Source organism: Pecten maximus, chromosome 3, assembly GCF_902652985.1.
Source record: "Pecten maximus chromosome 3, xPecMax1.1, whole genome shotgun sequence".
Taxonomy (NCBI): Eukaryota; Metazoa; Mollusca; class Bivalvia; order Pectinida; family Pectinidae; genus Pecten; species Pecten maximus.
The window spans coordinates 8,988,773-9,010,981 of NC_047017.1; the positions used below are offsets into that span (position 1 = coordinate 8,988,773).

The 22,209-nt window shown below is 35.7% G+C and overlaps 1 protein-coding gene and 1 long non-coding RNA gene across 2 annotated transcripts; one reads left to right on the forward strand and one right to left on the reverse strand.

The window, feature by feature from the left end:
• Positions 1–3,882: 3,882 nt before the first annotated feature.
• LOC117323112 lies at positions 3,883–5,824 on the forward strand. Its single transcript, XR_004531651.1, has 2 exons — positions 3,883–4,643; positions 4,704–5,824. It is a non-coding gene; the product is annotated as an uncharacterized LOC117323112 (long non-coding RNA).
• Positions 5,825–6,352: 528 nt separating this feature from the next.
• LOC117323111 (zinc transporter ZIP14-like) lies at positions 6,353–21,114 on the reverse strand. The gene is made up of 8 exons (XM_033878125.1): positions 21,016–21,114; positions 16,989–17,280; positions 12,255–12,429; positions 11,365–11,534; positions 10,965–11,096; positions 10,302–10,533; positions 9,558–9,745; positions 6,353–8,897 (listed from the first exon to the last, which is right to left on the reverse strand). Exons 2-8 carry the CDS (start codon positions 17,043–17,045, stop codon positions 8,748–8,750), a joined length of 1,104 nt encoding a protein of 367 aa, XP_033734016.1. The 5' UTR covers positions 17,046–17,280; positions 21,016–21,114; the 3' UTR covers positions 6,353–8,747.
• Between the last annotated feature and the right edge of the window lie 1,095 nt (positions 21,115–22,209).

The window sequence follows — 22,209 nt, forward strand, 5'->3', positions numbered from 1 at the left end:
TGTTCCGTTGTCGTTACCCTAGTTCTGTGGTTGTTGATATACCGGGTTGTTCCGTTGTCACTACCCTAGTTCTGTGGTTGTTGATATACCTGGTGGTTCTGTTGTCACTAACCTAGTTCTCTGGTTGTTGATATACATGGTGGTTCCGATGTCACTACCTTAGTTCTGTGGTTGTTGATATACCTGGTGGTTCCGTTGTCACTACCCTAGTTCTGTGGTTGTTGATATACCTGGTGGTTCCGTTGTCACTACCCTAGTTCTGTGGTTGTTGATATACATGGTGGTTCCGTTGTCACTACCCTAGTTCTGTGGTGGTTGATATACCTGGTTGTCTCGTTGTCACTACCCTAGTTCTGTGGTTGTTGATATACATGGTGGTTCCGATGTCACTACCCTAGTTCTGTGGTTGTTGATATACCTGGTGGTTCCGATGTCACTACCTTAGTTCTGTGGTTGTTGATATACCTGGTGGTTCCGTTGTCACTACCCTAGTTCTGTGGTTGTTGATATACCTGGTTGTCTCGTTGTCACTACCTTAGTTCTGTGGTTGTTGATATACCTAGTGGTTCCGTTGTCACTACCCTTTTCCTATTGTTGTTGATATACATGGTGGTTCCGTTGTCACTACCCTAGTTCTGTGGTGGTTGATATACCTGGTTGTCTCGTTGTCACTACCTTAGTTCTGTGGTTGTTGATATACCTGGTGGTTCTGTTGTCACTAACCTAGTTCTGTGGTGGTTGATATGCCTGGTTGTTCCGTTGTCACTACCCTAGTTTTTATTCCGAGATTGTTGCTTAGTCTTGATTTACATGAGAGATGTCGTCAAAGAAGCAAAAGACGTTTACCCTTCCGGGATACCAGGTCATATTCTCCTTGACATTTCTCAAGGGAAACCTTGCCAATATCTTTTTGTATAGATTTTTAAACACCGTATATAATATCGAAATACATTTTCATCGGATTTATTTGAAACAATATTTTATTCGAATACAAATACACACTTATCAGTGAATCAAATTAATTGTGACTACAGCTCTCTTGAACATTCCCATATCATTAGTATTATGCAATGGCCCAATGTCAAATGTGAAAATGGTTGATAAACGAGTACATTATATATACATCCTTGTTAAGTCACCATGCCTGAGACAAGTATACTGTACAAGGAAGTATAACGTCCCACCAGTGAGAAAGTCAAATGTCAAATCTCCGTTTGGAATCACATATTATCATTCTTGTATAGAAATATCAAAAAGGCTTACAACTCTAATTTAAAGCATCTGACCCGAGATGACACACGCATTAATGGTTCTGTGATGCAAGGCAAAGGGTGCAATGTTTCGTTATCAATGAGAAATTGTTTGAATCCGAGCGATTTAGGCGATCGGATATTAGCGTTTGCCTCGTGAGCGAGGCATACGCATTGCTTTTCTGTCGGCTTTTAACGTTTGTGTTTAAAAGTAAATTGCTCAATAATTACATGTGATATTATTAACAAACCTTTTTCGTAGTTATTAACACGCAAGAACATATCAACCCTGTTAACATTTATTTACAATTGCTTGGACTTTATTAATAAAACAAATCTGAAATCTACTTTAATTTATTAATGTTGTTCTCAATACAAATTCAGGTTCTGAAAAACAGTTCACTGTTGGATTTGAGAAGCGAGCACAAGCGAGACTTTCTATAATACCATAAGTATAGCAATAGTGTTTTGATCTGTATCGAAGACAGTGTTCTGTTACACGCAGACATAATTATTTGCCTATTAGTATTTCATTTCGTAAATAATATGATTTACAAATATATTATGTAAGACATCATCTAAAAACCATTATGCATTTTCTTTCATTATGAGCCATATTTTGTCTTACAGTGATTCGTCGCACAGTATTTAGTTGCTACATTGGGAGAATTTGAACTCGGAACTGTTGTAGGTAAAAAGTTATGAGATGAACATGTTCCAAAGCTCGTGTCCATTCTATATATGAAAATTAAATAACTCGCGTTAGATTAGCATGATAAACAACTGTCACCTATTGGGGAACTTCTAATTATACTATATATACCGACCAATAGAAAAAGCAACAGCCCCATGATAAACATCGCTAATAAAATTAAAAGTTAAAGCGTACATACAAACTATAAGAGTGGACCATGACAGAATGTCTACTTTAGTTAAAAGCTCAAACGTAAAGTACGTTAAAGTTCCATTATGCAGAACCAATATCTACGCAAAAAGTTTTATTCCAGCCACATTAAAAGATTATAATGAACTTGCAGCAATGTGTGACCTTACCAGTATTACATCAATTTATCAGTTTAAAAAACTTTTAAATATGCATTTAAGTGACATCAGATTCGAAAATATTAATTATGCCTATTTTAATGCTGGTACCAGGAAAAACAATATACTTCTTTGTCAATTAAGAAATAATGTGAGTAATCTTAACTCTGACTTACACAGAGATCATCTTTCTGAATCTCCAGTATGTACATGTGGAAACGCCCATGAAACAGTAGAACATTTTTTTCTTAACTTGTAGTAAATATGAGGAACCCCGAAGAATACTAAGAGAAAAATTATTCAATTTAAATCATAATCATTATAATTTAAATATATTTTTGTCTGGCTGTGAAACTTGTAGTGAAACTTGTAATAAACTAACTAACTTAAATATATTTGATAATGTCATTGAGTTCATTAGAGCCACCAATAGATATTTACTATAGATTAAACCCCATTATTGTTCTGCGATCTGCAATCTCTTTCTTTCCTTATTAAGCCCTATATATGGTCACCTACCCCTCCCCCCTTTTTTCTGATTGGCATGAAATTTGTAATACTTAACATATTATAATAATATATTCCAAGTATTAAATATGAAATATTACATAGCTCGGAATCAAATCAATTGATTATGAAATAAGTAAGGACAATATCAGTCCACTAATACCATTTTACTAAATTTCTTTTCTTCCACATTCTACAATATGTTTGTCCATGACTGAATATAGTATCCATAACTTAATCCAAAAACTCATGGGTGGATGACCAATGGCTAGTAAGCCAGTATGGACTTTTTAGGTCTGTATCCCATGGGTGGATGGATTATGTCTTGGATAATGTATTCTAAATCTTCCAAAATTTATACAAATTGAAAATACATTTAAGACAGGCCAACTTTTATTAATAATAATCATAGAATTGTCCTTACTACTCAAATTACATATTCATACCATATTATATTATATATGTACTAAGTAATATCTTTATTGCATTGGAATTACTTAATTCTATTAAATTAGCAATTTTATATAATTATATATGTATATACACTTTGTTACAAGGAGATAACTTATATAGGCATATGCCTGTTGTTAAATCCTTTTCTTTATTGAATAAAATTTTTGTGAAATCGTAAAAAAAAAAGTACGTAACCTTTACAAATAGACAACAGTCTATTCTTTTTATCAATTATTCTTTGTCGGCGAAATAGCAACGGGATGATACAGTAAATAAAACAAAATCACACATATCAAAAATCTTGACCCAAAAGGATCAAACTTTTTTTAATTTTATTTCGCATGAAGTTGGAACTGGAAACATGAATTTCTCTAGTTTAAATGCATTACACGTAAAGCAGATAGCAAATGAGACAACGAAAACAATACAATGACCGATAACATGCCACAATTATGGCGTTTTATGGCAATTAAAAAAATTATGTACAATTGTATGTCACTAAGTTGCCTTGTACATGCTTCATATTTTATTCGCAGAATTTTTTTTATAATTACCAAGCAAGACATGACGTAAAGCTTTCAATAAAAAGAGGGAACGCACACTCATGTCAAACCTTCATCAGATGTACTCACACGACAAAAACGTTAAAATAAGGCGACGCAGTCATGTCAAACCTTCATCAGATGTACTCACACGACAAAAACGTTAAAATAAGGCGACGCAGTCAAACCTTCATCAGGTGTACTCACACGACAAAAACGTTAAAATAAGGCGACGCAGTCATGTCAAACCTTCATCAGGTGTACTCACACGACAATAACGTTAAAATAAGGCGACGCAGTCATGTCAAACCTTCATCAGGTGTACTCACACGACAATAACGTTAAAATAAGGCGACGCAGTCAAACCTTCATCAGGTGTACTCACACGACAAAAACGTTAAAATAAGGCGACGCAGTCATGTCAAACCTTCATCAGTTGTACTCACACGACAAAAACGTTAAAATAAGGCGACACAGTCAAACCTTCATCAGGTGTACTCACACGACAAAAACGTTAAAATAAGGCGACGCAGTCATGTCAAACCTTCATCAGGTGTACTCACACGACAAAAACGTTAAAATAAGGCGACACAGTCAAACCTTCATCAGGTGTACTCACACGACAAAAACGTTAAAATAAGGCGACACAGTGCTTTCAAACCTTCAGGTGTACTCACACGACAATAAAGTTAAAATAAGGCGACACAGTCATGTCAAAACTTCATCAGGTGTACTCACACGACAATTAAGTTAAAATAAGGCGACGCAGTCATGTCAAACCTTCATCAGGTGTACTCACACGACAAAAACGTTAAAATAAGGCGACGCAGTCATGTCAAACCTTCATCAGGTGTACTCACAAGACAAAACGTTAAAATAAGGCGACGCAGTCATGTCAAACCTTCATCAGGTGTACTCACACGACAAAAACGTTAAAATAAGGCGACGCAGTCAAACCTTCATCAGGGGTACTCACACGACAATAAAGTTAAAATAAGGCGGTGCAGTCATGTCAAACCTTCATCAGGTGTACTCACACGACAATAACGTTAAAATAAGGCGACGCAGTCATGTCAAACCTTCATCAGGTGTACTCACATGACAAAAAACGTTAAAATAAGGCGACGCAGTCATGTCAAACCTTCATCAGGTGTACTCACACGACAAACACGTTAAAATGATTATGTCTACATGTTAACATATGATAACGTGTTGTCAACAGTCATGTTTAACATTCATTACATTACAAAATGATCACTGCCAAATTTTAAGAATATAGGATTTCGTCAGAATTGAATTACAAATATAAGAAACAAAAACAAAAGAACATGCACGTAACAACGAAAAGCATATAAAAATTGACAAAATTACTGATAACTGTATGAATAAGTCTTTCTTTTATAAGAAACACAATGACATCATATTCATTTTCATTTTAACGTTATAAAAAGCCATATATATTCATCTTTGGTGTATTTAATCACAGCCTCATTATCCACTTCCAAACTCATTCGTGTCTACAACCTAGGAATATACGATGACACGTTGTGATATACCTGGTGGATGATAGATTGGACTAGCGTGCTCAAAACCACTAAGGAATCATGTTTGCCAGTGTTCTCTTTGACAAAGATTAATACAATCTGGTGAAAAAGGAGACTAAGAGAATCTTCCCCGCCTCTGCCTCAGATTAGCCAATCAGAGCCATGGGTTAGACAATCAAGATTATCATCCCGAGGGTTGGATAATATCATCCCGACGGTTGGACAATATCATCCCGACGGTTGGACGATAACGTCCCGAGGATTGGACAATATCATCCCGAGGGTTGGACAATATCATCCCGAGGGTTGGACAATATCATCCCGAGGGTTGGACAATGTCATCTCGAGGGTTGGTGATTTGTCACGTCCTCGAGGTAGGAGCTTGGCATACCATATAGCTAGTTGTCGACAGAGATATCACATTATACGTGATGACAGTGATATCTTGAATAAGTAAAATGGGATAAAATCTGTGACTTGTGGGAGAGAAAAAGGAATACTGACAGGTTAACTGTTTAAATACCAATGTTATGATTTGTGAGTTTTATTTCATTACGGATTGATTACGTTGTAAATGACCATCCTTCCATATCGCCATGACCAAGGGTGTGGAAAAGATATACATATATCCTAAGAAAAGAACATTTGAAAAGGAAACCTAACGACACTCGATTTCTGTAGTAATACTGTAAAACTTACTAAAACCTAAAAACAAAGAATAGCGACATGTAAACTGAAGGAGAGCTAAATGTACCAATGTAAGTATTGTTGAAGTTTTAATACAATACTATTGGATTATCATAAAAGCCTTAGTTGTGGACATGTCTTTCCAAGCTACTACATAATTGACCTGTATATCAAACTTTATGCTACAAGACAAAGTACCTATTTCGGGAATATTTTACAGATTAAAAAAACCAGAGTGTAAATGAATATGCCTAAATGAAGGAAGATCAATTAAGTTCTCATTAAGTCAATATTGGTTTGAGATGAGATAAAACTTTTAGTATTTACATCTGCTTTAAAATAACTTTAATATAGGCGTATACTTTAGCCAGGACTTCAGCAAAGCGTTATAAGGATTTACGGTAATGATAATGAGCCGATTGTAATGAAAATTGACACGAGTGATTTTTACGCCACCATTTACTCTTGCAAAATATTTCTATGCCTTTCCATGCTAATTTTCTCAATATCTAGACATTTTGGAGAAAAAAAAAATGCAATTTAAAAAAAAATGACCAATTCAATATAAGGAAGGGAAAATGCCACAATTCTCTGTAAATGGCTACACCAGCATATGTATATAATAATGTTGTATGCTATTTATGATATTCACTAAGAGGAATGATGTGATTTGGCATGTTAAACATAAAATAGTACAATATATATACAATGTAAATACTGTATGGTTAGTAATATTCGCGGGGATTAAATCTCGCTATATTCGCGGTCAGTTGATAAACAATACCCATATATACCCAAAGATACCCATAGATACCCATCTATACCCCATAGATACCCATAGTTACCCATGAACACCCAGCGAAATGTATAAGTGTATTGTATAATCTTCACGAGGCATGGTTGTGCGAAAATTACTACCTTCGAACTAGTTCCGTCTTGGACAACCACAAAATATTAGCACCATGAAATTTAACTACGTGTATAGTAGTATTAATAGCGAGCACCATGGTAAATATAAACACAAAATAAAAGTACCACGACCAGTGTATAAATTGAATTTTTCGCGAGTATGGTAATATATAAAGACAGGAATTTGAATGGTGTATCTTTGCATCAACAAGAGAAATCATTTACTGTAAAATTCAATGTCTCTTTTACGAATTTCAATTTTCTCTTAAACATACCTAAGTGTAAAAGAATTAATCAATATACAAAATCTACTGAACTCAAGACCTTTTTACCTCTCACGTTTAGGAGTTTCGCTCTACACAAATTAACACTAATTTACCAAGCACATTATTAATCGGTATCTGTGCTACTGTTCTTCATCTAAGAACATAATAAGACATAGCCTATATTCTAGCTTAAACCTATATTATGTGTAGAAGTGTAAATTACAAAATGTTAAGAGGCGTGGTTGGACGAAACTTAATACTCGTGAACTAGGTCACACTTACATACGCTTTATGATTAAGAAATGAAATTCATAAAATATTTACAGTAAAAAAACATTATATTTTATTTAGTGAGCGTACAACTTCAGACATTCGTGATTACATGATTTTGCGAAAGCTGATCTAATAATGACTTTAAATTTCCGAATGATGAACTATTAGAGTCACGGCCTCCGCTCATATATGGATAAACGATAGCTTAGCTGCCATTAAAGGATGCTATTTTCGTACTAAAAATCGCAAAGGATTTGAATTCACGAATTCTCGCGAAATATAAGTGATATACAGTATTATTAGATTATCTTTGAATCATAATTTTTACATGTACAAAAATATATAATTTTACCAAGCAAGCGAGTTATATCTGCGAAATTCATCAATGTCAAATGCGCTCAGTATTAAGGGTTTGATGATAATAAACTGTCGTAAGAAGGATAAATGCTGGGAGACATTTACGATATTTCCGTATTTTGTACAATAATTGGAGATAACTGGACGGCAAGTTCTATATCCATGAGGTTTACTGTCACTTTGTTCTATCAAATGACTTTCAATCCCTGAGGGTTGCTGTCACTTTGCCATATTGACGGACTTTAAATCCCTGAGGGTTGCTGTCACTTTGCCATATTGACGGGCTTTAAATACCTGAGGGTTACTGTTACTTTGCCATATTGACGGACTTTAAATCCCTGAGGGTTGCTGTCACTTTGCTACATTGACGGACTTTAAATTCCTGAGGGTTGCTGTCACTTTGCCATATTGACGGACTTTAAATCCATGAGGGTTGCTGTCACTTTGCCATATTGACGGTTTTTAAATACCTGAGGGTTACTGTTACTTTTTTTCTATTGACAAACTTTAAATCCCTGAGCGTTGCTGTTTCTTTGAAGACCGCTTTTAAATTTGCATACATAGTATACATGTCTAGATTTACACACTTATCTCTTATATTCAAAATGTATATATATACGATATAAAAAATGTACAATACTGCAGCAAGATATTGAGCAAAAGCACCTGTTATCTTGTAGAACTGATTTGCGCCCTATTATGTGTGTGAATTCACACACTTTTGTCTCCATAACATCAATAATGAGTCCAAGTAGCATGGTGGCATTATTCGTCATCAGAAAACTTATACCGAACATATATTTTTTGTATAGTCCTTTGTGACGTTTTGGGCAAAGGTTTTGATATTTCATATACAAAATCTGTACCTACATGTTTGGTGTGTTTTATAAAATAGCTGTACCTACATTAAAACTGTACTTATACAGCGATATTACCACCCAACGTTGCTATCAGAATCACAATAGCGAAGCCGACGAGAAGACCAAGATTCTGTAGGAAAAACACAATACCAGTACTGTCCTGGCCTAGTTTTTCTGCGTCCATTGCCTGATTATTCATCTCTGGAATCTGCAAAAGAAACAAAATGAAAATAACAAAAAAATCATCATCATCATCATCATCTATTGATTATGATACTTGTCATCTGCCATGTCATTTATGCACATTATATGTTAACAAAGATCATTGCCACCGACTCACCTTTAATTATTAAATAAAATTAAGATTAGATAAGATGAAGAGAAAATTTCTGAGAAATAGAGATCACGAACTTCAACTGTCAGGTCTAAGATGACTGCCTGTCGGCAATTTTGTTTTCCTGATCAAACTGAAATTTTGGGGTACCAACAGTTCACGTTCGAAAAATACCCCTCGACTGCTTTTCGATAAATAACTTGAACTGTCAAATTCCAAGATGGCGACCTATCGACCATTGTTTTTCCAGTCGGACTCAAGATTGAATGGACTCAACTATTCACCAAGAGGAGCCTACACGTGAAGTTCGAGAATATTTCCCCAGTACTCAAGAAATAGTTATAGTGACGGTCCACGGACGAATGGTAATTTCAATAGTCTACCATCTGATGTTGATGGGCTAAAAAATAGATAGTTGGTTTCAAAATTCAAGCAAAAATACCGCTACATTCATATTGCTTCAAATAGTTGGTAGAGTCGAGCCACGGCACCAAAATCCTTTACAGCACATGACCAAAGTTTACTGTCACTTACCATATCAGCGAGGGCTATGTACACGAAGAGACCCCCAGCGAAGGCAAATATATAGGTATTTGCATCTGTATTCTCTCCCACCACGATCCCTATTATCAGTCCCAGATATATCACGACAGCTGCCAGGAAGTTGAGAAACAAAGCCCGTTTTATTGTCATTCCGGAATGCAATAGAATAGCTATGTCACCTGTGGAAAATATCATTCGTATTTATCAAAGCTGTGAAAAGTGATGACAGCTATTTGGCTTCTAAAATGCATATAATTCAAAACATTTCCGTAAAATTAGCCAGTGACAAGTGCAATATGTCTTCCACTGCCATGGTTTAAGTACATCAATCCCATACAGAGCATTGCACTATAACGTGTTAAATGTACAATTTATGTACTCTCAGAAAATTGTTGAAGTTAGACGCATTGCTATTAATGTAGAAAGTCGTCTTACTGGGAGATAGTATCAAACGTTTAAAAAGAAGACATCATCATCATCATCATCATCATCATCATTATCATCCTTTTATTCTACCCAAAACCTATACTTAAACTTCACGTTCATTCTCGCCAATTTCATACAATGTAAGTGATACGTTGAAAGCCGTTTGTAGAACGATTTCGGGGATATTTCATAACTAAAATACAGTTATAAACAAAGAAGCTTGTCGGTTTTATTGCACAAGTTCCCATCTTATAAAACTTCTCAATTCAATAAAAATAAACGCGTAAATTTTCATTCTCACATACATACCTAGCTCGTGTGGCAGTTCCTCGGTGAGAACTGCTAGCGACACACTGATTCCTAAAGCCACGTTCTCGGTGTAGGCAGCTCCCATCGCGAGGCCATCTGAAAAGTTGTGTAGGGCGTCACCGAGGAGGAGGGTCCAAGCCACCGTCGCCACGCCCCCATCATCCCCATGGGAATGGCTATGGACATTGTTGTTTTGTAATGTCTCGCTTTCCGACAAACTGATTTCTTTGTTCTACAAATGAATATTCAAATCAAATAGAACAACTACATGTAGTTAAATACATATACATGTTAAGGTTCTATTTCGATAATACATGTGCTCTGAAAATCTTTTATGCTTCAATTGAATAAGATATATACACATCGAAGTATGAAGAATTGACTGACTGACTAACTGACTGACAGACTGATTGATTGCTTGATTGGTTTTCCATTTTAAGGGATTATTGTTTTTTTTATTTTCCAGGACTTTCAGCGACAATGTTTATTTCTGGAGAAGAAACAAAAGATAGCAAATATGACCGATGTGTGAATAGTACTTTTGAATAAGAATTTAGCAATAGATACAGTATATGCTTAATCACCTGACAACAACCCCTTACTGATTAAATGAACGTTTACCTTTTATACCTGACAACAACCTCTAATTAAATGAACGTTTACCTTTTTCTTGAGTTTTGCTCTCCAACTGATACATCGCTCTATAAGATAAAACACATAGATCCCACCAATGGCGGTGATCAGTTTCCACTTGTATTGCGGGACTGGACCGTCGTCACCTGCTATACCCAGAGACTGGAACAAAGAATGGTCAAAACATTGTGTTCTGTAGGGTTCATCGGACTTGTGATCTCTCGTGAACTGAATATCGTTTTAATTGCGTTAAATTGTTGCGGAATTCATAAGCAAACAGCTTAATTTATATTTCCTGAAAATAGAACTGTAGATAAAATACGATATATAATTTTATGTGTGGCATGTTTAAATTGTTTCGTTTGCATGTCAGTGAAAGAGATATAGATTAAATCCTGTACTGTTTTATGTTTCATAGCAAGTGTGTTACCTCTGGAATAAGAACTAGAAGTCCTGTAGCCCCAAGTGTCCCAACAGCCAGAGCTACACAGAAATACATGATCCGCTGGAATCCGGCAGTTTTCATACACGGCTTGAAGAACACTCCAATGTTGGAGATAAAAACTATGACGGATGCTGATATAATGCCGAACCCCCATGCTGTATAGTAAAAATGGTAGTAAAAGTTCATACTGTCATGATATATAGAGTGTAATTTTATGGTTAACTGTAAAAAATATGCATTTGCGGAATATCTTGGATAATAGATCCTTCCCCTTCCCCTGAAACTTCATGGAAGTGGTTAATTTTCTTTTTGAAGAATTTGTCACTGCAACTGACAAATGAATTATCTTCAGGTAATTGCAAAGTTAAAGTTTCTGATGTAGTTAAATTACAAGTAAAAATAGGATGATTTGTTTATCTATGGAAGTGTAGATATCAGGAACATGTTTAACATTCGATTAATCGTCTTTACTGTGATTGATGGAGTTCATGAAATGGACACTGTGTGAGAATGCAATTAACTGAATGCGTTTTTAGTTCATTTTATATACACAAAATTGTGTATATATTCAAGTCAAATTTATTATTGATAAAATATTTGCCACAACTTCAATATTCGTAATGAATTCATAATTGGTGTGGGTTGTTATTACTAGATTACTATCTTGTACCTTTTCCCTTTCCTTATATCGAAAAAATACCTAGTTTACATTCACAAGTTGTGCGTTCTATTAATTGAATTCTCATCATAGTCATAATTCGCTGTTAACACAGGTCTCTCAAGACAAATCAATGTTAGTTGAAATTTAATGTGATTCAGATAGATCATCAAGAAGTTAGAATGATGGAAACTAATCAATAGATAAGATTTCTTACCTTCAGCTGAACTGGGCGTCTCACCCTTCTCCTCCACCTCTCCCTCCTCCACCAGGTGATGGCAGTGGCTATCCTGGACGGAGTAGACAATGGCGGACAGAGAATCGCTCAAACTGGTACTGTTCAGGCCTGCCGATCTGGAGTACGTTAGGAAGATATCCTCATACCCCAAACACTGTAGGGAAAAAAGTCATTCATGCGTAATGAAATAAATAAAAATAAAAGAATATTATTTCTACCTCAGAATAGCTTTTTTAGATATTGTGGTAGAAACAGGTCACACAAACTCGTGGTTGTTGTATATGTTATTTCTTTCACTCGAGTTAGTTACTTTTCAAAAGTTTCAAAAACACGAGCTTTAGTGAATGTTTTTTGCAACTTTTGAAAAATGTTTTTGTAACTTTTGAAAAATAAGTAACTCGAGTTAAAGAAATACCATATACAACAGCCACTCGTTGTGTAACCTATATACACACCTAAATAACAACATTGGTATAGTCTTAGACAAAGTAGCGATATGCTACAATGTGCTATATGTGACATTGTATTTTATAGATGAAGAAGCAACAGACGAACAAATGATTAAATTTATTTGAAAAATATAAAAAAGGATTTATATAAGTTAATCCTACACGCTTTTCCATTAGCAAACAAATTATTTCAAAATATTGTCGCTGTTTGTAACTTTGTATTGGCTAGAAAAGCTTTAATTTCTTTTTAAATAGCCCTCTGAAGAGAAGAGACATTTAGTTGTAACTCATTTTTGATTAAATTAAATGAATTGAAATGATTTTACGTAATGTAATGTGTATTGCTATAAATCTGAGTGAATAAAATGTTTGTTTGAAAAAAAAAATAAAACAAGGATCTAAAAAAAAAAAGAAAAAAGAAATCTGGACCATACCATATACGGACAATTCAGCATTTCGCAAATTTAAGTTGTATTTGGTACTGTTCGACCAATGTCTCCCCTTTGTAATTCATTGACATGAAGTGTTATATTGTACACTAATATGTAGCATATAGGTAGAATACTCTCGAAGTATGTATGTTTCGTGTTGCGTGTTAGATTAAGAGTATATGTATGGTTACCGGTATGGATGATTAGAAAGTAAACCCGCATAATCTAGAAATTGTACAAATGTAAAAAAAAAAAATGCACTTCAATAATACAAAATATGCTATAAATGCGTGAAAGTATGACTCTATTCATGAAGCATGTTTGTGTTGATATGAATTGATGGAGTTAAAAGATATACTGTATATTCAAGGCATTAATATTTGTTGTATAAATATCGTATGTAGTTTTGTATGAACTCGTGGTGTTTATATATATTTATAATGTAAATATAAGTACACTGTACAAATATTTGTAGATGTCTGATCAAATGGCAATGTGTTCACTGATACAGTGTGATATTATCGTGTCGATATGTATAAAGTCGTATATTTAATATATGTATTTTTTTCAAATTTGTTTTGATATTTTGTTGATAATAAAGTTACTGAAAACTAAAAAAAAAAAAAAAAAAAAAAAATGATTTTACGTCATAGATTTATAACACTAAACCAGGACGACCATCTTTTTCGTGCGATGCTATAACATATAAAAAACAATTTCGATTTTTCTTGTGATATTGGCACGTTGACGTCCCTCAACTTTTTTAACGAATCGAGGTTTATGGTATTTACTCAAAATTCAGGAGGTTAAAATCATATTAAAAATGTTCTGTGATTGATATCCGCTGCATTCTTTGCAATAAAATGTTTAAATCAAACCAAAGATAGGTTTAGATTATATATAATTACACAGCAAACTGTAGTAAAACGCAAATAACGGGTTTTCTCAAAGAGGTGCCACTGTTATATTGTGTTATCGATTCCACGAAAATCCAATACCCTTCCTCAACACAAAATGAGACTTATATATTTTTAAAATCTTCAGCACTGTATGTTGAGTTTCCAATACCCTTCCTCGTGGCACAATAAGACTTACATCTATATCATTTTAAAGTCTTCAGCACTGTAGTTAACTGTATATAGTTATTATCGATAAATATAATACTCAACACTTATTTATTTATTTATTTTATCTATTTATTTATTTATTATGTTATAATAAATTGAGATATCAACGGATTATTCAGACTTCAAAAGAGCTTTAGGATATGAATTTAGTAGTAGATACCATATAATACGCAATAAATAATATACAAACTCCATCATATCGCTATTCCGTCCTTCTTGGGCTCTTCATTGATACTTGAGGTAGAAATCAAGAGAGATTACCGATGTAATACGGAACCAAAATTCTAACTTAAAATCATTAAAACGAGGGAGTGATGTGAAGCAAGATCTGGACGGCGATCCTTGAAATGGGTAATATAACCAGGTGGTCCGGTAGGATGAGCGTCTTCTGTTTTATCGACGACACCCGCCATACAAATCTAGGTCACGACGACATCCGTCATACAAATATAGGTCATGGCGAAACCCGCCATACAAATCTAGGTCAGATCGATGACATCCGCCATACAAATCTAGGTCAAATCAACCCGCCATACAAATCTAGGTCACGACGACACCCGCCATACAAATCAAGGTCAAATCGACGACACCCGCCATACCAATCTAGGTCAAATGGACAACACCCGCCATACAAATATAGGTCAAATGGACGACAACCGCCATACAAATACACTGTATAGGTCAAATGGACGACAACCGCCATACAAATATAGGTCAAATGGACGACAACCGCCATACAAATATAGGTCAAATGGACGACAACCGCCATACAAATATAGGTCAAATGGACGACAACCGCCATACAAATCTAGTTCACGACGACACCCGCCATACAAATCTAGTTCACGGCGACACCCGCCATACAAATCTAGTTCACGGCGACACCCGCCATACAAATCTAGTTCACGGCGACACCCGCCATACAAATCTAGGTCTAATCCAGTTTGAGACTTGTATGTATGTTTTCCTCATTTCTACTGAAAACCATCAGTACTACAATGGCCAGTCACGTCTTCTTGTCGGAAACTTATATCCCTATCTAAAAACATTATAAAAATGCTATACAAAATCTTAATATTGACAACTCTTTACAGAATATGAAATCCTTTGTACAGTATTAAAGCCATGATACCAACAAAAAGATAGTATAGGATCGATAACACTTTACAATGTGAACCTAGTGACAGATAAAGAATATGTTTTATAATAAAAGAAACCCTATTTAACTGTTATCATACAGCTGTTGCTGTTTTAAAACACAGCTGTGCTGCCCTTCTAGGACTCTTCAGCGATAACAGGGGCTCAAAGTTTGGAAATGTAAACAAAGATATAAAAATCTAGACATACAATATCGAGTTGTTTGTGCGACACATCCAAACTGTCGACGTATTAACGCTTAAACCTTCAATACATCCTAATCAATACATATCTATTCAATATAGTGTATCTCATAATGTCAATGTTATCATACAATGTCAGTAGGCATTAGAATGGCCTTTAATATGATTAGCATGTACAACCTAACACCAGTAAAGTAACATTTTAACTGTGGCCTTGGAGAGAGTACAAATAAAATGGCATCGGTGTAACACGTCCTATTATATAAGCAGTCTTGTCACGAGCTTGACAATAAAAAATAAATGTTAAATGTTAAAAATAAAACGTTAAATTATCTTATTACAACTTTCTATCAAATAACAGTGTCAATATACTGTCTTTAGAAACCCTCTAGTAGGTATGCGAGTAGCCGGATGTATCATGACACACGTCTAACACATTGACTTGCCGTTCAAAGAAGAGGCTCATCTGGATCAAGGGTGCTGGATAATTGGAAATGACAAAAAGATATAATGCAGTGGTCAGTTGATAATGAAAGTCATTTCAACATATAAACTAGCCCAGTAACCTGAGGAAATCATGAAATTGAGAAAGTAGGAGAGTAAACACAGATTAGTCCCAAAGTGCACCAACGCCACACTGACGTTACCACTCAACACTATGGAACACGACCAGAACAAATCTACTCCGGATGACATCAGCATTAATCCTTCTTTATACAAAACAGTACTTTTAATATTTTGCCCAGTGAAATCATATTTCAGTTGGGGGGGGGGGGGGGGGGGGGAATTCTTTAATAGCAAATAAATATCATTATTCCCCCGTTGTCATTGTCTCGTGTTCCGTTTTTATCCCCTGGTAATATCATCTCAATTCCAGAATGATAGTTTGAGTACCAAATCGTGAACAGGTTATTCTGATTTTATGATTAAGAAAATCCGGAATCTATGTAGCAGCAACGCTCTGTGGCTCTGTTATAAGTCACACGGGAACAAAAGAAACATTTTAGGAAAGCTTTGTTAGCTGCACGAGAAGTAGGTAAACATTATTATATCATGCAAAAACCAATGTTACTAAATTATGTTTGGGAAAGAGTTTGAGCAAAATCATAAACGGACATGGAAGTGGTTAAATAGCCGAATACTTTCCAAAGATACATGATTAGAGGCCAGATGTGAACTCCTCCCCTTACACCAACACGCAACCTGAAGACAAAGCTGGATTTGATACCCATGGACAGATTAAACTTAACCTGTTGACACATTAACATTTGGCGATTTTCATTTCAAGCAATAATAGAAGCAAATTTAACGAACATTATTTGTATACGTTCATGTTAATCTGTCCGTTTTCTACTTGCACACTCACCACACGTGTACACGTGCTATCTATAGATGTGTTACACGTGGCTCCCGTCTGCGACATAGGAAGGGTCCAGTCCTAGTTTAGCGCTGAGTTCATAAAATCCTTCTTTTGATACTACACCATTGGTGCCGTATTTGTCTAGAAGGGCCTCTACATAGTTGTCCTTGGGCTGTGACCTTACACATGTGATCCCAGAGGCTACACACACGAGGAGAATCAGCAGCTTCATCGTTATGTGTACAGAGAGTAACTAGAAGTATGAGCTGGAGGGGGCCGTCCTTGTTAGGTCGCTCGCCTGAAACATATGTACGTTTACACACGTGTAGTTTTGTGTGGTTTGATATTTAGTGCACAATAACTATATCATGTTACGTGTACACGTTCAATACAGCAGATTACATAACCGGACCAAACCTCTGATAATACTGATGAAGCGACCTTGAGGCAAACGTAACAATTTAAAGTCCCTATGTCTTAAACTATATTCCACAGTTCAGATGCAATTAGTGACTATTGCTGTTCCTACATATTTAAAGATATTCTTGTGTCAGAAAGTGACCAATACTCAGCAATTTAAGGTGTTACTTTACTCCCCTATTGTATTTGAAGATATATAGGTTCAATTCAATTAGAGATAGGTATAATTCAATTAGAGATCGGTATAATTCAATTAGAGATAGGTTCAAATCAATTAGAGATATGTTCAATTCAATTAGAGATAGGTATAATTCAATTAGAGATAGGTTCAAATCAATTAGAGATAGGTTCAATTCAATTAGAGATAGGTATAATTCAATTAGAGATAGGTATAATTCAATTAGAGATAGGTTCAAATCAATTGAAGATAGCTTCAATTAGTCTTATTTAAACCTATCTTTAAAAGAATTGTACATATCTTCAATTTAAATGAACCTATCTTTAATTGAATTCTACCTATCTCTAATTGAATTGAACCGATCTCTAATTGAATTAAACATACAAATGTATCTTTAATTGAATTAAACCTATCTTCAATTATTTGAAGATAGGTTCAATTAATTGAATATATGTTAATTTGGCGTTCCATACAGATGAAGTATGTGATTGGTCAATGTATAGCGGTAAGTGCAAAATGCAGATATGAAGTTAAAAACGAAACAAAGTTAAGATTGAATGCAAGCTGAATAAGTTGATGTATCTTTTCAAATGAGACATTAATAAAATTATATTCCTGATTAAAATGCATAATTATAATCACAACAAAAATGGTATTTTGCGGACTGGTGCAATTTTTAGCGATCTGATGGTGTCACGTGATATCTAAATGAAGCGTAGGAGGCGTGGCTGAAGATTTTCAGTACAAATATGATATTTATTCCGTCACAATTAATCATAAATATGAGTGCAAGCTGCTTTTATTCATAACTATTATAGATTAATGTACAACACACTTCTGGCGTTCGAACGAAGGAAAGCCCCTTTGATGTAATCTTTAATCAAATTGTCTTCTAATTATTTCTGTCGACGTCAGTCGCCCCTCACTATATAGTATTAATATACGTGTATAGTGATTGATATACTTATCATGAGGTAATCTTACGTTAAACATCTGTTAGAAAGTAATAGGATACGATAACACCAACCACTTGTATATTAGAGTAATTAGTTATGTACAATATAAAGTACCAACTGCAGCTCCTCTAACAACTTGAGAAGGATTCTCATATTGCCGACGCTATCATACTTTAAATCCCAGACTTCCTAAGCCACTTGTTCCTTTATTTTCTGCGAAACAGCACTCAAGGGTCTAATATGCATATCTTTTAAAGCTTCGTTATTGTTGCTTTTTTTTTATTACTTTTTTGGGGTTTTTTCAATCATTTTTACCACGATCATGGAGCATAGTATCAATGGTAACATCAACACGCATCTATATAATCACAACATTCTCCCAAAAATGGTTTTACGATATTTCCAGTATTACCAGTAATATAGAAGATGGTGGTTACCAGATACCAATCTTCCTCATTAATACCTCTAACACAAGGACAAATTCCAGAACAACTCCCCTCTCTGTTGTTCCTCGTCAACGCCTCTAACACAAGGACACAATCCAGAACAACTCCCTTCTCTGTTGTTCCTCGTCAACGCCTCTAACACAAGGACACAATCCAGAACAACTCTCCTCTCTGTTGTTCATCGTCAACACCTCTAACACAAGGACACAATCCAGAACAATTCCCCTCTCTGTTGTTCCTCGTCAACGCCTCTAACACAACACACGATCAGAAACAACTCCCCTCTCTGTTGTTCCTCGTCAACACCTCTAACACAACACACAATCAAGAACAACTCTCCTCTCTGTTGTTCCTCGTCAACACCTTTAACACAAGGACACAATCCAGAACAACTCCCTTCTCTGTTGTTCCTCGTCAACACCTCTAACACAAGGACACAATCAGGAACAACTCCCCTCTCTGTTGTTCCTCGTCAACACCTCTAACACAAGGACACAATCAGGAACAACTCCCCTCTCTGTTGTTCCTCGTCAACGCCTCTAACACAAGGACAAAGTCCAGAACAACTCCCCTCTCTGTTGTTCCTCGTCAACGCCTCTAACACAAGGACAAAGTCCAGAACAACTCCCCTCTCTGTTGTTCCTCGTCAACGCCTCTAACACAAGGACAAAGTCCAGAACAACTCCCCTCTCTGTTGTTCCTCGTCAACACCTCTAACACAAGGACACAATCCAGAACAACTCCCTTCTCTGTTGTTCATCGTCAACACCTCTAACACAAGGACACAATCCAGAACAACTCCCCTCTCTGTTGTTCCTTATCAACACCTCTAACACAAGGACACAATCCAGAACAACTCCCTTCTCTGTTGTTCCTCGTCAACAGCTCTAACACAAGGACAAATTCCAGAACAACTCCCCTCTCTGTTGTTCCTCGTCAATACCTCTAACACAAGGACACAATCCAGAACAACTCCCTTCTCTGTTGTTCCTCGTCAACAGCTCTAACACTCTGTAAATCAATGTTCGTCTCTTTGCAAATGATTGTCTCAGTTAGTAACTGGGATCTTGTTAACCTCCAGAAATGGCGATCTGAATGGCAAATGATTTTAACAAGTCACCCCATCTCCTTGAATTAACCATCCCACCAGTAATTACAACAGGTATTTCTATATATCTAGTACCTGGGGGTAACCTTATCTCATAACCTGTCATTGGGCCCACACTTTAACAGCATTTGTACCAAGGCGCATAAAAATAGAAATGTTTGGTTTGTGTAAAACTAGTAATTGGTATATTTTCTTTATCTCGGTAAATAACTAGTACGTTTTATTTGTAGACAGTGTTCCTTAACTTTAATTACTTAACTTTTTCCATAGGAAAGAATGATATAGAATGTAAGGGGAAAAGTTAAGGAATTTTGCTCGAATTTTACAATACATTTCTACAGTAATATCAAATTACTGGAATTCTAAAAGTTAAAGGGATATTGATGAAATTGGGTTCGAGGTACCAACAAGCCATAGGGGTGGGGGAGGGAGCTGGGGGTTGAGGTAGCCACAGTACAGAGAAGGGAGTGCGGTTTGGGTTAGTCTCATTACATAGGGAAGAGAGCTCGAGGTCACCTGCGATAGCCTTATATAAGGGGAGGTCACCTGGTCATATGGTACCACACAAACAAAAAAAAAAAGAGGAAAGATTTGGCCTGAGGCAGTAGATGAGGTGGTGACACGAGGCGTACACAGCCTTATGGGTCTAAATCCACCCAAACAATTTGTCTAGAAGACTGTGATCGTATACCCCAGTATTACACTACTGTGTGGGTGTATTGTGTAGGGTCTGTCCTCTGTTGTAGACACCATCCAGACTCGGTAAAAAAAGACTCGGTGTATACACAGGTATTTACCTACGATACATTAACTCACCTGATAACGATAACCCGAATCGTATGTGGTATACTATCATAACGGGCAATCAACATGTCCTACAACTTAAAAACATTGAATGTAACACCAATATTAACGTTTTGCATACCTGATCTCCGCCGTGTATCCTAGCCACGTGTTGGGTAGAAGAGATAAGATAAATCTCACCTCTACCCGCCAAACCGGAAGTTAGTGTACATGTAAGCCCTGTAATGTACAGTATTGGTGTTTGTGTGGTTAACTACATGTAAACACTTTGTCGTGTGGATGACCATTAAGTATTAAGCTTTTGGACCGTGTTGTGGTGGTATTAATCCACTGGCCCGGGTAGTTAATATTGTATAACCTGATTTTGGCTCCTAATCGTTTGGAGAACCGGAGAACTCAAACATAGGTTTTTTTACACAGAACATGGCATACACTCCTGTTTCACGTGTTAAAGTCACCTTGAAGATATTGAAATGTATTTAGTATCCACGTTTAATTTTTTTGATGTCCTTAATATTTTCGTTTCCATGGCGACCGTCATAAAAATTCTTCGTAAACATTTGTTCTGTCACGTTCACAACAAAAAGCTCCTCCGATAAAATGAAGTCAAATAGACAGGATATGATTTAGTTTAGAAATTAAAACTGTAAACGTTTTATCGCTTTAAGAATACAAAAAGGAACGTATACTCGTATATATAACGATATCATTGAGAAATAGTCTATCAGTTGTGTGACACGAAATCGCACGTGCTGATGTGTATGATAGTTCCATTGCCTTGTTTCTAGTTTTGAGAACGTGGAATCGCCTGAATTTGAACTAGAATTACATGGCGGTTTTCGTCGTTGGAGAAGAGCTTACTCTCCCAGGACACCTGGTATTATGACCTTTGAACTTTTTTAAAGGTGCATCTATACCTGTTCCTATTTTGTAATCGTTGTATCAGGTTTTGAGGTATCGTTTCAATATTACCTTGTTGTTTTAAATACGTTCCGCTATATCCGATGGAATAAACTTACTGTATTTCATTGACTATACTATATCACGTATCTGATTGGCGAAACAAAACTCGTCTGCTGCCTTACTTTTACGACCATGTTTTTTTGTTTTTTTTATGTTTATCTATTTATTCATTTATATATGTTCTTTCCGTCTACGCCTTTAGATACTTCCGTTTTCTGATCAAACCGTTTAAATATTGTTTTTTTCCTTATTTAAATTGCTTGCATGGCCGGATTTCTTTTATATCAGTCGTCGGTCTTTTTTAAGCTTCAGCTTCTCGACCTCCTTAATATTGATTCTTCGCTCCTTGATT

Bases quoted from the DNA above. Each gene is read 5' to 3' on its own strand.
- LOC117323111 (XM_033878125.1), bottom strand. From the start codon at position 17,045: ATGTCGCAGACGGGAGCCACGTGTAACACATCTATAGATAGCACGTGT. The intron at 11,097-11,364 runs GTAACACACTTG...TCTTTGTTCCAG, and splicing joins TTCTAGTTCTTATTCCAGAG to TCTCTGGGTATAGCAGGTGA. The intron at 9,746-10,301 runs GTATGTATGTGA...TATTTTCCACAG, and splicing joins GGAACTGCCACACGAGCTAG to GTGACATAGCTATTCTATTG.